The sequence below is a fragment of the Populus euphratica genome, unplaced genomic scaffold (assembly GCF_000495115.2).
Source record: "Populus euphratica unplaced genomic scaffold, PopEup_1.0 scaffold169.1, whole genome shotgun sequence".
Classification (NCBI taxonomy): Eukaryota; Viridiplantae; Streptophyta; class Magnoliopsida; order Malpighiales; family Salicaceae; genus Populus; species Populus euphratica.
The window spans coordinates 311,146-324,949 of NW_011500053.1; the positions used below are offsets into that span (position 1 = coordinate 311,146).

At 26.8% G+C, this 13,804-nt stretch overlaps 1 protein-coding gene and 1 long non-coding RNA gene across 2 annotated transcripts; one reads left to right on the forward strand and one right to left on the reverse strand.

The window, feature by feature from the left end:
* The first annotated feature begins 1,257 nt into the window (after positions 1 to 1,257).
* On the forward strand, positions 1,258 to 10,718 carry LOC105107755 (uncharacterized). The gene is made up of 3 exons (XR_838940.1): positions 1,258 to 1,269; positions 1,826 to 1,827; positions 10,639 to 10,718. It is a non-coding gene; the product is annotated as an uncharacterized LOC105107755 (long non-coding RNA).
* LOC105107754 (expansin-A23-like) lies at positions 5,867 to 6,743 on the reverse strand. Its single transcript, XM_011001793.1, has 2 exons — positions 6,626 to 6,743; positions 5,867 to 6,483 (listed from the first exon to the last, which is right to left on the reverse strand). Exons 1-2 carry the CDS (start codon positions 6,741 to 6,743, stop codon positions 5,867 to 5,869), a joined length of 735 nt encoding a protein of 244 aa, XP_011000095.1.
* Positions 10,719 to 13,804: the final 3,086 nt, after the last annotated feature.

Genomic DNA, 13,804 nt, shown 5'->3' on the forward strand with positions numbered 1-13,804 from the left:
ATTCTTTTGATTATTACTTATTTTATTTGAAATAATTTATAAAATATTGATTATTATTATTTTAATTTCTTCATCTTTTATTTTTTTTAATTTTTTAGATTTGATCTCTATTATTTTGATTATTATTTATTTTATTTGAGATAATTTATGAAATTATATTTTTTTTTTCAATTTCATTCTCATTCAACTATTTAATTTATAAGATTTGTTCCTTATTATTTTAATAAACTTGAAAAAATAAAATATTAATAAGTTATTTTCCAGCTCATTTTTCATGACATAACCAAACATTAGAAATTGTTTTCCAACTTATTTTCTATTACACTACCAAATATCAGAAAGTAATTCACTTTCTCGAAATTCACTTTTAAAAAAAAACTATTTTCCAACAAACAAACGAAGTCTAAATAATACTCAACATCCGTTGTATTATGATGCTTTAACTCTTTGATGAGACCATGCAACTGTTGAACGCCTATCATCTAAATGTTGATTCAAATTCTTTAAAGCCACGTTATTTATATAATTTTACAATGTAAACAATTTGTAATCACACATGCTTGAAAATTTGTTGTCTAAGCCAAGACTACAAGATTCATTCATTGCACCTTAAATATTTTCTTTAGATTTGAGATCCCAATTTCATAACCCTCCAAAATATTTTGATAAAATCCATATGATGCATCTTGAAAGCACATATGATCTCCATGTCATAAGGTTAAATCTTTGATATCGTGTTAGGTGTCAAGAAAAATAATTCAATATTTTTCAAAACTTTAATAGTTTTTGAATGAGTGAGATAATTATCAACGAGCAAGAGAATTTTTACCATGAGCCTTATATTTTGTTAGATCATTTATATATAGGGTAAAGGGTATTGTGATGACCTCTTAATTGTTTTTTGATATTATTATTTAATTCAATTATAAGTTAAATTTTTCTAACATTTATTACTGTTGCAAAAAAATTTGGAAGCAAGTAAGATTGTATATGGTGTACCCATACAATATTTTACGCATTTCATCCATTATTATTGATTTCTTCACACATTTAAGATCAAAAGAAATTATGTTTAATTTTATTATTTGAGATATTGTATGTTCTTTTTATAGATGTTTTGCTTGATTTAATATTCATAAAATATATTAACTAAGTATACATTTAATGTGATTTTAGTTTGTTGCAAAAAAGGACAGATTCATAAACTTGAGGTAGTTAAATAATGTCTCCGCATATATTTTAAATAATTATATATATATATAGAAAGGAGTTAGAATAGAAAGTTGAACTCATCACCTAGTTTTATGGTAACTAAAAACTTTAACCTAACTTCAAAAGTTCTAGATAAAAAATTAATTATTCTAAAGAAAAGATGAAAATCACCCTAAAATATCATACTTAAATTAAGTTGCTTCATATTTGTTTTTAATGATAAAATATATATATTGTTCATATATGTTGAGAAATTTTCTAAAATGGTATATGTGATTTTATTATCGAAGGTAAAGGACTTCTATGACTTAAAATAGTAATTTGGAATCTAAATTTAATAACAAGGCTTAATCCTTACTTTTAAAGTACGAGCTTTAGATATGAAAAAATGGTAAATAATAAAATAGGCTCCAATCTATCTTTTTTAGTTAAGTTTTAAAATAGGTCCAAAAACCACCTCTCGATCATTAGTCTTTATAGAATCGTGTTGATCTATCCCAAGTATTTACGTTAAATTATGGAAAGATGTTCTAGCTTCTAAAAAATATGTAAAAAAATAATATATAGAACAAAATATATTTTGATTTTTTTTATTTTTAAATAATAGGGCAAGTAGTGTATTAAGAGATTATATCGCCCACTTTTCAACATCCTTGAACAACATTCAGGTGTCTCATTTATCCTGAATTGGTTTTATAAATAACAAAAACAAGTATTACACAATAAAATCATGAAAAATAAAAATAAATATATAATATTTTTAAAAAAATATTTTAAATGATAAAATCAAATCTCACATCAAACAATTTTTCATCCATCTACATATCAACATCTTTAAACAACACCCAATAATAATTCATGTATCGCATGTTGACTTTATGAATAACAAGAACAATTAGCAGATAATGCAATGAATCAATTACATATATATAGAACCCATGCACGCAAAATCCACACAATTCAAATATCACAATTCACAATAATTAATGTCATGTTAACACTTATAAAATATGAATGGAAATTTATTCAGATTCAAAATTGACCTTCGAGAGATGTGTGGCCTAAAGCTACTGGAAATTGAAGAGGGCGGTGTCAGTGTGTGCACCTCACGTGCTAGAAGTGACAAATGCATGGTGCATGTGTTGCGCGTGCCTCTTTAAATCCTGCAAGAAAAGCAAAAAAAAACAAACTGGTTTAGAAATTGGATCTTTGGGTGTGTTAGTGGTTGTTATTTATGGCTTATTGTTGTGAGTTTTGAGGGATTTATAGAGGAAAAGTGTTTATTTATAAAAGTTGTGCCGAGTGATGTTGATGGATTTGTTAATCGGAAATGGTGGGTGATAGGGTTTTCTTGAGTTGTCAATCTAGCGATGGTGGTATGGTTTTCAGGTGGCTATTAGAGAAGGCTGCGATGACTAATAGGAGAGAAAGAGAGGTTATTTCATCAAGTTTAGTCTATCATAAAGCAATTCTTGGGTTGTCAGACGGCTACTGTTTCAGTTGTAAGCTTAGGGCTATGGAAGCTCAAGGCTATGGTGTCGGATGGAATGATAGAGGTGGTTTCGATTGGAGATGATGGTGAGCAACTGGAGTCTATTACAGTAGCAGTGGGAGAGGGTGGAAAGGATGAAAAAGATAATTGCTAGGTTTTGTTTTTTTTTTTGTTAGCTGCCGTATTAGTCCTTTCTTTCTTCTTGTCTGTTAGGCTCTCCTTGTTTCTCCTTTATTGATATTAAATGGGTTTTATCATAAGAGGAAAAAACATAATATTAGATCTTCTCATTATTTCCTTCTTGAATTAGGATCTTTTTACAAAAAAAAAAATTAATTTTGCTTTATTCTCTTATTTATTTATTTTTTTCTCATTTGTATGATCTTACCTTATGATATTTTATCATCCATCATCTTGGTCCCTTTTCCTTATTTTTTCATCATTTCATACCCTAATGTTTTTTTTTTCATTTTTTCATTATATGCTTTTTTTAAAATTATGTAATTCTAAAAATCATGAAATGACATCAAAAGACCTTTTTTGTAAGATTTTTATATTTTGAAAATACATTAAAAAACAAAAAACGAAGGTTTAAGAATAAGACATCAATTACCCCTTCTTTGCAATATATATATTGAAAAATTTATTTTTCTTTTGAGTTTATATAATAAATTTATAAATAACTACTCAAAAACACTAAAAAAGAAAAGAATCATTTAAAAAATACTTAAATATGTTAACTTGATTTGAGAGGTGACTAATCTTTACTGAAAAGTTAAATAATAAGGTAATAATTTCAATAAAAAAATTAAATGGATCAACTTAAAATGACTAATCTCAATGAAAAACTTAAATAAATTAAATCGAGAAATAAATAATTTCTATATTAGATTAAACGATAAAAAAAACTTAAATAAATTAGCTTGAGAGGCAATTAATCTTAATAAGAAACTCAAATGGATCAAATCAAAAAGTAACCAATCTCAATACAAAATTTAAATAAATCAAATTAAGAGGTAACCATTTTAACATGGAATTCAAAATTGATCAAATAAATCAACCTCCATATAGAATGTTACTTTGATTGTAGAGTTTACTTTGACTAGCTAGAATTTTTTTATAATGCTCTGATTAAAACTCTTCATTGTGATATGACCTAAAAAAAATTGTTGCATGGCCTGAAATTCCTGATAGAAGGGCTAGAAACATCCCAATAGAAAGGTTTGAAACATCTTGACAGAAAAGCTTGAAACATCCTAATGGAAGGGCTTGAACTTCCTGATTACAAGATTTGAGATTCTTGATTGGAGGGTTTGAACTACTTGATGGCACGACTTGAACTTCCTAATTACAGGGAGGGTTTGGATTTCGTGGTGATATAGCTTGAAATTCCTTATTGCATGGCATGGACTTTCTTATTATAGATCCTGGACTTTCTGATGGTAAGACTCGAACTTTCTAATTACAGAGCTTAAACTTCCTGGTGGAAAGCGATGAACTTCATGATTACATGGTTTGAACTTGAAACTTCTGATGGTATAGGGTTGAAACTTCCTGGTGGTATAGGGTTGAAACTTAAGGCTTGAACTTAAAACTTCCTAATGGCAAGGCTAAAGCTTCCTAATGACATTGCTTGAACTTCCTGATTGCAGGGCTTGAACTTCCTGCTGACAAGGCTTAAGATTCCTGATTACAGAGCTGAGACCTCATGATGACAAAGCTTAAACTTTCGGTGTACAATTGTAAAGCGTTGAAATTTCTAATTATAGGGCTGGAATTTCTTGATAACATGGCTTGAACTTCCTGATTATAGGTGAAAGGGCTTGTGATTCCTAATTCCAGTGCTAGAATTTCATGATTGCAGGGATTAACTTCCTGATTGCAAGGTTTGAACCTGAGACTTTCTAATGACAAGGTTGAAACTTCCTAATGACTATGCTTGAACTTCCTGATTGCAGAGCTAAGACTTCATTGTGACAAGGTTTGAGATTCCTGATTGCAAGGCTAAAACTCTCCGATGGCAAGGCTTGAACTTCCTTCTTACAGTTGTAAGGCTTGAAATTTCTAATTGCAGAGTTTTAAGTTTTCAAATGACAGAGCTTGAACTTCTTTATTATAGTTAAAAAGGCTTGTGAATCCTAATTTCAGGGTTCAAACTTTCTAATGACATAACTTGAATTTCTTGATTGTAGAGCTTGGATTCCCTAGTGATAGGGCTTGAATTTCCTGGTTATAGAGCTTGGAATTCATTGTTGCAGGGCTTGGACTTGAAATTATTTTTATGGCATAGCTGAAACTTCCTGATTATAAGGCTTGAACAAGCTTAAATCAAGCATGTGTTTACCGATTTACAAAATTACTAGGCATTTTTTTTTCCTCATCTCTCCCTCGTTTCCTTTTTCCATCTCAATTTTGCAGTCTTCACAATCCAGGTTTTTCTCTCTGTATTTATGTTCCTGTGAATGTAATAAATATTTGATGGGATATGCTATTGAATCATTAATGTGCTTATGATTTTTTGGTTTTTTGAATCTGTCTCGATCCTTTGAATTGGGTTTTTGTAATTTTGGTGGTTGTTCAATAGCATTTTATGGGGGATTCATGCGATTTTTATTTTATTTTTTTTTACAGAAAGATGTGGGGTTATGCATCGCCATGAGGGTTTTGTTTTTGAGTTTTAGAGCAGCGAAGGGTCAACTATTGGATAATAATTGTATGCTGTATTTTGAGAAACTTTGCCAAGTTCTGATGCTGGATAGCAAATCTGTACTGAGAGAACCACCACAGGTTCACTTACATGATAAATCTCCTAATCTCAGCAACCTGCAGGCCGTAAAGTTGCAACTGCAGAGCCTCGTGTCTGGTATCATCGGATTACTGGCTTCAGTTTTGGCTTTTGCATTACAATCACATGAGCCCATCATTTAGTCAAGTAAGGATTTCTTTCAAGAAAGATAATATTATTGCTTGGGAATGTTGCAACGCATATAATGGCATCAAATTAACAATGTATTGTTTCCCAAAACGTTAATTCTAACTCTAACATTGTTCATATCCCAAGCTGGCACGAAGGCGCAACCATCTGCAGACGTACAAGTTATGCTAATAGCCTACATATGCAAAACGAAGCATGCAATAAAACATCAAGAACCTATCTATCCTCTAAAAGTTTATTTTCCCATCGTAAGCTTGTCCGAAACTCCAGTCAGCACCGGCAACATCGTTAAAGTATAATCTCTTGTGGTCACTTGTAGTAACTAGGAATGACAAGCTTTGTCCCACAAGATCAGTCCCGGTCTGCCAGTTCTGTCCCCAGTTTCTTGACATCTGTATCCAACGAGTTTGTGAGCCCTTAATCCTGACATTAATAACTTCACCAGCCCCCGCAACATTGCGCACTAACACAAGCATCCAATAGGGATTGCCATGAATGTCAAACTTAACCCCTCCTTCCTTGGAACACGAGATTCTGCGATACTTGACAGGGACAATCCCTGCTCTATATTGTGCGATCGTTAGAAACATGGGCATCGATAGATCAAAATGCTGTTGTGGTGGGTTGCACCAGGCATTGGGAGCTCCGTAATTGGGAGGGCATAAATTGGTTGCTGTGATTTTGATGGAGCCAGCATGGTTTTTGCACCATTGTGGATCATTCACACACTTGAGTTCAAAGCAAGCGCCACAAGTTTGTCCATTGTTGAAGAGTGCTGTGCTTAAGGCTGCTGTTTGAAGTCCATACCCTTGTTTGAAGAGATCGCCATAGCCACAAGCTCCCACTGCCAACAAATAAACAACACATTAAGAAATCAGTATACATAACTGTTGTTTTCACCAGCAAAAAACTACACAAAATGAATAAATAATACTTGATATGAAAGTGGCAAGAACATGTGTGTGTGCAAATATATATACACGTACTCATTGTCTGTCCACCATTTATGTCCCCATAAAAAGTTGCATGTGCATCATGCCATGAACTGTCTATTTTTTCACCAAAGCTAATTTGGTCACTCCTAGCCACTCCCACAAGTGCCATTAACACTAAACAAGCAATGGAGTTCTTGAAACTAGCCATGATTTAGAGAAAGAGATATTGAAGAAAAATGCTGAAGTTTGATCGTGCATGATTGCTTGACTTCATATTTATACATATAGCCATCAATTAAACACCGAATAGGAAACATAATTAATGGGGTTTGATTTTATATTATCAATCCATAAGATTTTCATGGATCATAGTCTTGGTTGAAAGATAAGGAAAAATTATTGGGGTAACCTAAAAGAATTACTTGCCTTCTTTAGCTCACCATGAATCAACGAATACATCTTATTTAGCAACATAATCAACTTTCAAATAATTAAATATTAATTATAGTTATTAAAATAAAATATCTTCTAATTAAGAGGTAATATAAAAACGATCACTTAATAAAAAAATATATTCTTTCATTGTTGATTGATGCATAATTCATCTAAATAAATATTATTGGGTAAATTTTATATTGTGCATCATCCATCTATAAAGTTATCGATCAATTTATTAATGAGTATTTTTTTTCAATGAATGTTTTTTGTTCACGGTTACATTGATAAAATAATCACAAAGGTAATGTTAATGTAAATAGTAAAAATATTAAATTTAATAGTGAATATATTGAAGGTGAATTGAGAAAATCCAAGCATTAATTCGTTTGGCTAAGGAAGTTTCATATTCTTCTAATAAGGACTGATTGTTCATGAAATTAAAGATTTCTGTTGCCTCCACAGTCATCATTTCCAAAAGCAACGATGAATCTTCAGGGAAAGAAACAAAGGAAAAGGTGTATTCTATGAGTTAATATAATCCCAAAAAATAAAGTTACTTAAAATGCTTTATATAAATTAATTATGTTTAGTTCTGATACACTGCCTCTCGTCAAGAGAATCAACACTTCCTTGCTTGTTATTTTCCTTCCAAAAAATTATATTTTAAAAAAATAAAAACAAATAGAAATTAAGATTTAGCTTTGGATTTAAGATTTGAGGTTTAAGAAAATTTGTTAATTACGGTTTAAAATCTTATTTTTAATTTATTTTTTATAAAATACATGTAAACCCTCCTCATAATCTTAAACACAAATCTAGTCTTAGAACATAATTTTAACCACCAAAGATCTAATTTTAGAGTTTTTAGATTTAAAATTTCAAATATATAATTCTCTCAAATCCCATAATCTCTCACAATAATAGTGATATATAATTCTCTCAAATCTCCTAATCTCTCACAATAATAGTGTTATTTGGCCAATTTAATGATTGGATTTTGTATCTTCAAAAATTTTCTTTTTCTTTCCGTTATCATCCCCCTCTCTTCTCTTAATATTTTTCCATTTCTTATGATTTTGTATTTTATATTTTTAAATATTCAATTTCAAATTAATTCTTGTAAAATCAATATCTAAGATCTAAAAATAATATCAGAAGTTGATATTATGAATTTTGAGTTTTCCCCTTGTATCTATCATCTTAAAATATTATTATAAAAACATTATTCAAACTCCTTTTGGAAAATTATAGAAATGCCAAGTATTCAAATTACCAAATACGAGAGTAAACTATTGCTACTAAAAAGCCGAAAAGAAAAATTAATAGCTTGTTTGAGAATATGGTTATAATTATTTTTGAAATAATTTTTTATGCTAAAATATATATTAATAATTTTTTTATTTTTTAAAATTTATTTTTGATATTAGCACATCAAAATGATTTAAAAACATTAAAAATATATTGATTTAAAATAAATAAAAAATAATTTAATTTTTTTAAAAAAATAATTTTTGAGTACAGAAATAAACAGGCATTAAATCTTTAAATGTGGAAATTTAAAATTACAATAACCACAATTGCAGCAAAAATATAAGATACTGCAATAGCGAGAGAGAGAAATAAATAAAAAATAATTTAATTTTTTTTTAAATAATTTTTAAGTACATAAACATACAAAAGCTCAATTACCTCCAAGAGTCAACGAGGCAATCTAGTCTGTTCAATATTAAATTATATCACTACATCTTTTCACTATTTTTGAATAAAATAACAATTATACAATTTTTGATACTTTTAAAACCCTCGTCGTCACTCTTAGCATCATATAGCATACTAATAATTTATTATTATAAGAAGATCGACCCGTTTATTATTGTTATGTGATGTTACATATGTTGTCATCTTATGTCCTCATTTTATTATTATAGAGAAGGGAGGAATATAAGATACTGCAATAGCGAGAGAGAAAAAAAAAACTGTAGTAGACTGCTAGGGCTTGGGCTTAGTCTTGGTTTTGGATTGGACGACCAAGTTTGAGCCCGTTTAATGTGCTCTGAATGTTTAGGGCCCAATACTGGCTAGAAAAGCTTCAGGTTTTTACTAGCCTGTTGGGCTTCCCAGTCATCTTCTATGAAATTGTCATTGATTATTTTTAATAGACCTCGTGATAGAACGTGAAAAACATTCATATTGATTTCAGGCATTTAATCAATCATGACGTGATAAATGTATCCTATTAATTTCTGTCTCGATTTACGCGTTTTGCTTATCCTTATGCTGATACGTTAAATTACAACAATTTCTTCTAATTTTTTTAAATTAATTGAATGATTTTTTTGCTTTTCAAAAATATATTAAAAATATTTAAAAATTTTATTTTTTATTTTAAATTAATATTTTTTATTTTTAAATTATTTTAGATATATTAATATTAAAAATAATTTAAAAAATATTATTTAAATATATTTTCATCAAAAACAAACTTTGAAATATATTTTCTATCGTACTTTCAAAAATCTTTACCTAAAAAGGAATTAAAAGAACCTTGTGGTTATTATCATATTATTAGCACGTGAATAGTTGGAAATAAATTGAAATAATATGTTTTTATTATGTTAATATAAGAAAAATAAAGTTCTCTGCCTTTTCTTTTAATTTTTTTAATTATTATAATGCATGTTAATAGTTGTTTATACAGTGACCTTCACCTTAAAGTTCATGTTTCTTTTGATTAATAGTATATTTGTAAATTTGATGTAAATCATATTTTTTAAAATTTTAAATTTTTTTGTTTAAATAAAAAATTTTATATTTTTAGATTGTTTTGGTGTGCTAGTATTAAAAATAATTTTTAAAGATAAAATTATTTTAATCTATTTTTAAATAAAAAATATTTTAAATTATCATTAATGTTACAATCTCAAACACATCCTAGCTAATTAAGATAAAAATAATCAAATATTTAAATATAAATATAAAATATGAAAAATCCTCTTCGTTATATGTCATGCATGACCAGAGAACCAGTAAATATTATAAGTAGCCCTTGCATTAATTTTTTTTTTGGGAACATTTTTGATAACTAAAGTTAAAATAAAATTATTTTAAAAAATTAATACAAAAAATAAAAAAATCTCATATATAACATATAGGATCATAATATCAACAAAGTTTTTCAATTTTTTATTTTTTTATTTTTTTATAGTTTATTGTACATAATTTATTAGTAAGAAGTCATTTGTAAATGTAGTGTAAATCGCATTTTACAAAAATTAAAAAAATATTAAAATAATTATATATATATATATATATTATTATTTTGAAGTGCAAATCTCAAAAATAACTTTTAAAAAATAAAAAATTATTATTTTAATATATTTTATTACAAAAAAATACTTTAAAAATAACTACAATTACAATCCAAACAGTTAATAAATATCACTGAACTTGTCCATGATCTGAATCGCTCTTTCCATTGCATTGCAGGTTCCCCATTTCACCCGTACTGACTGTCACCTGATTGACATCTCATAGGATGGATTTGTATGTTTCGTGGTCTCTTTTACGTGTATGATTTTTTTCGTAGGCTAGTTGAACTTGGGTCTAAGCTGCATTTAAAATTTCAGGTGAGCTTGCTGACTGAGAATGGCAATACCAGGGATGACCTGAGGCTCCCAACCGATGGGAGTCTCCTCTCTCGAATTAATAAAATAGATTTTTTTAATATCAACAAAGTTTTTCAAAATAAAAAATATAAATGCTATGAATTCTTTCATCCAGAAAGTGGATCATAATCAAGTTGAATAATTCAAAGAATTTTCACAATTATCATATTTGATAATTGTGTTTTGTATTCTTTTTCTCTATGTTTGGTTATATCCTAATCTTATGAATTTAAATTTTTATTGTTATTTTAACCTTTAATAATAGATTTGTTTTAACAATAGATTTGTTAGAAATGAAGTTATGTGATTTTTTTTTTATATAATTTAATTCTAATCTTAAAACTTATATTATGAATTTAACATGCTAGTTTAAGTTGACTTGAATTATTTGTTTTGATAAGCATTTTTTCTTTTACGCTTTCATACTTTAATATGAGTTTTTTTCTAGAATTATGCTTTGTGATATTTTTTATTGTTTTCTCTTTGTTGGGTTGTATATTGGTCTCATAAGTTTATTTTTTATTTTTTTTTCAACATCAACTTTTTATATTGGATTTATTGAAAGTGGGATTTCATAATTTTTTTAATTTTCTTTTTATAAATTAATTTAATTTTATAACCTAGATCGCACGTTTAATATATAAACTTAAGTTGACTCGAGTTGTTTTTTATCACTTTTTCTAAAAAAAATTCATCCATCAATATTAGGCTGGTTTAAAATTAGACATCGTAATTTTTATTTAATTGTTATAGGGTTATCATGATCTTATAACCCGAGTCATGAGTTTGAAAAATTAACTTGAGTATGTTTCTCATTCTTTAAAGTTTTATATTGTTATTTTTTATTGATTTTTTCCTTTAATATTAAGTTGGTTAAGAATTATTCTTCGTAGTTTATTTTAATTTGCTTTCTCCAGAGTTATTATAGTCTCATGAACTGAGTTGTAGATTTAACAGGGTAACCTAGATTAATCCAGTATATCGACATCTTGATATTTAAAAAAAATACCATCCAAATATATCATTATATCAATATTTAAAAAGAAGTTCATCTAATATGCATCATATTTTGAATACATGTTTAATTTATCTTTATTGAAAGATATATTAATAATACTTGAACATTTTTTTATGTTAAAAACATTTTATATGGCTTGAGGGATTGAAGTAGAGTTTTTTTTATTTGTAATTTAATTATTAAACTTTTATTTTGCATAATGTAGCCATTTTAAGCATAAGTTAACACCCAATCGTGTATTTTTTTGGAATGGCCAGTTGAATTAAAAAATAAAGGACTGATGTGAAATACTTAAGTAATATAGGTGACGACTTTGCAAGTTGTTTGGAAAGTATATTTTTGTCCCTTAACTTTTTTTCTGTTACATGATCAGTCCTTTTGTCTTAGCAAATTATATTTTGATATCAAATTTTATTTTTTTATTTTCAAATTTTTTTCACGAGAGGAAAGAGAGGAGTTTCGAATTTCAGCAAAAAGATAGAGAATCTTTTATTAAAGACAATTTCAATCATCAAACAAGTTAAAACTGGTATTAATGAGTTCCTTTAATTTAAGAGAGCCTTATAGTGATTATTTTAAGTTTTAATAACCTAAAAAACTAGATCTAAGTCAAGAATGAAAAAAAAATCCTGTTTTATTTTGTGGTTTGGACCAATTTTTCATTTATTAGGTTGATAGGTAGATTTCTTTATATTTAAGGATGTTTGTATAGTGTGTTTTGTGTTGAAATGAGTTTGAAAAATAATTTTTTTGAATACAAAACCCATAGGCATGATTTTCCAACTATTATAATGATATCTGAAATCTATGCTCGTAGATAAAAAGTTACGTATCATTATAAGTTACATGTCGGCAACTGTTTTTTTTCAAAATTATCGACCCTTTTAAAAATAAAAATAAAATAATAGCCCCGTGCAAGTTCGGGCTTTTCCTATCTTGATACTTTTTTTTTTCAATTACTATATTTTTAATATCTTTTTTTTTTAACTATTTTTTAAGTTAGATTTTTAATTAATACCTATTTCAATTTTTTTTGGTTTGTTTAGTTTTTTTAAATAATGACTACTTTTAATTATATCTTATATCTTTATTTTTTCATGAAGTTAATATGATTCATATATAATTTTTTTTATATTCAATATACATTAAATTTATTGTTAAAAATTAAAAATGTTTATTTTTTATAAAAATTTTAATATGTGCAGTCTTATATAATATTTTTTTCTTTTATCTAATTCAATAAATTTAATGTGTTTATTAATTTTCTATTTTAAATTGATTATAATAAACAAGTGCATTGAACAAAATGGGGACATAACCTAAGTTGTGTTTTTAAATATATTAATCTATATTTATCTTATATTTTTTATAATTTTATTTATATTTATCATTAATTATTATTATTATTATTATTAAAATATCTCGATCCTCTAATTTAGGACTCATGACATATACATAATATTGACATATCTTATATTCAAGTCACATATTTCACTTGTTAATCAAACTTGATTTAAAATAATATTATTTTTTATTATTATTACCCTATTTTTTATTACATTGTCAAATTTATTAAAGTTTAACTCAATTGTCAAATTTCTCCAACCTCTTTAAAAGCATGATCATTTCCTAATTTCTTTTCCAAGAGAAAAAACACTGATCTGACCCATTTGATCATATTACATATCTAATCACATTACATTAATTACAAACAAAATCATAAGATAAAGATGAGAATATTCAAAAAAATATAAATTATATTTTATTATTATTTAAATTACAATCACTACTTATTGAATTATTTCTTTAACAATATATGAAATAAGTTTGAAAATGAGTCCTTACAACTCAAATTTATCTTATACAAAAATTAAATTTTTTATATATTTTTAATTAAAAACTATTTTAAAAAACAATAACTATTATATTTTCAAACATATTCTTAATACACTCTTAATACAAGGTGTAAAAAAAATTTACGATATATTTGGAAAAATGATACTAATTAATTTTTAAATTATCTATCATATAAGAATATATTAAAAAATTTTAAAATTTTAAAATATTTAAAACTAAAATTATTTTTTAAATATACAGTACACCTTCTCA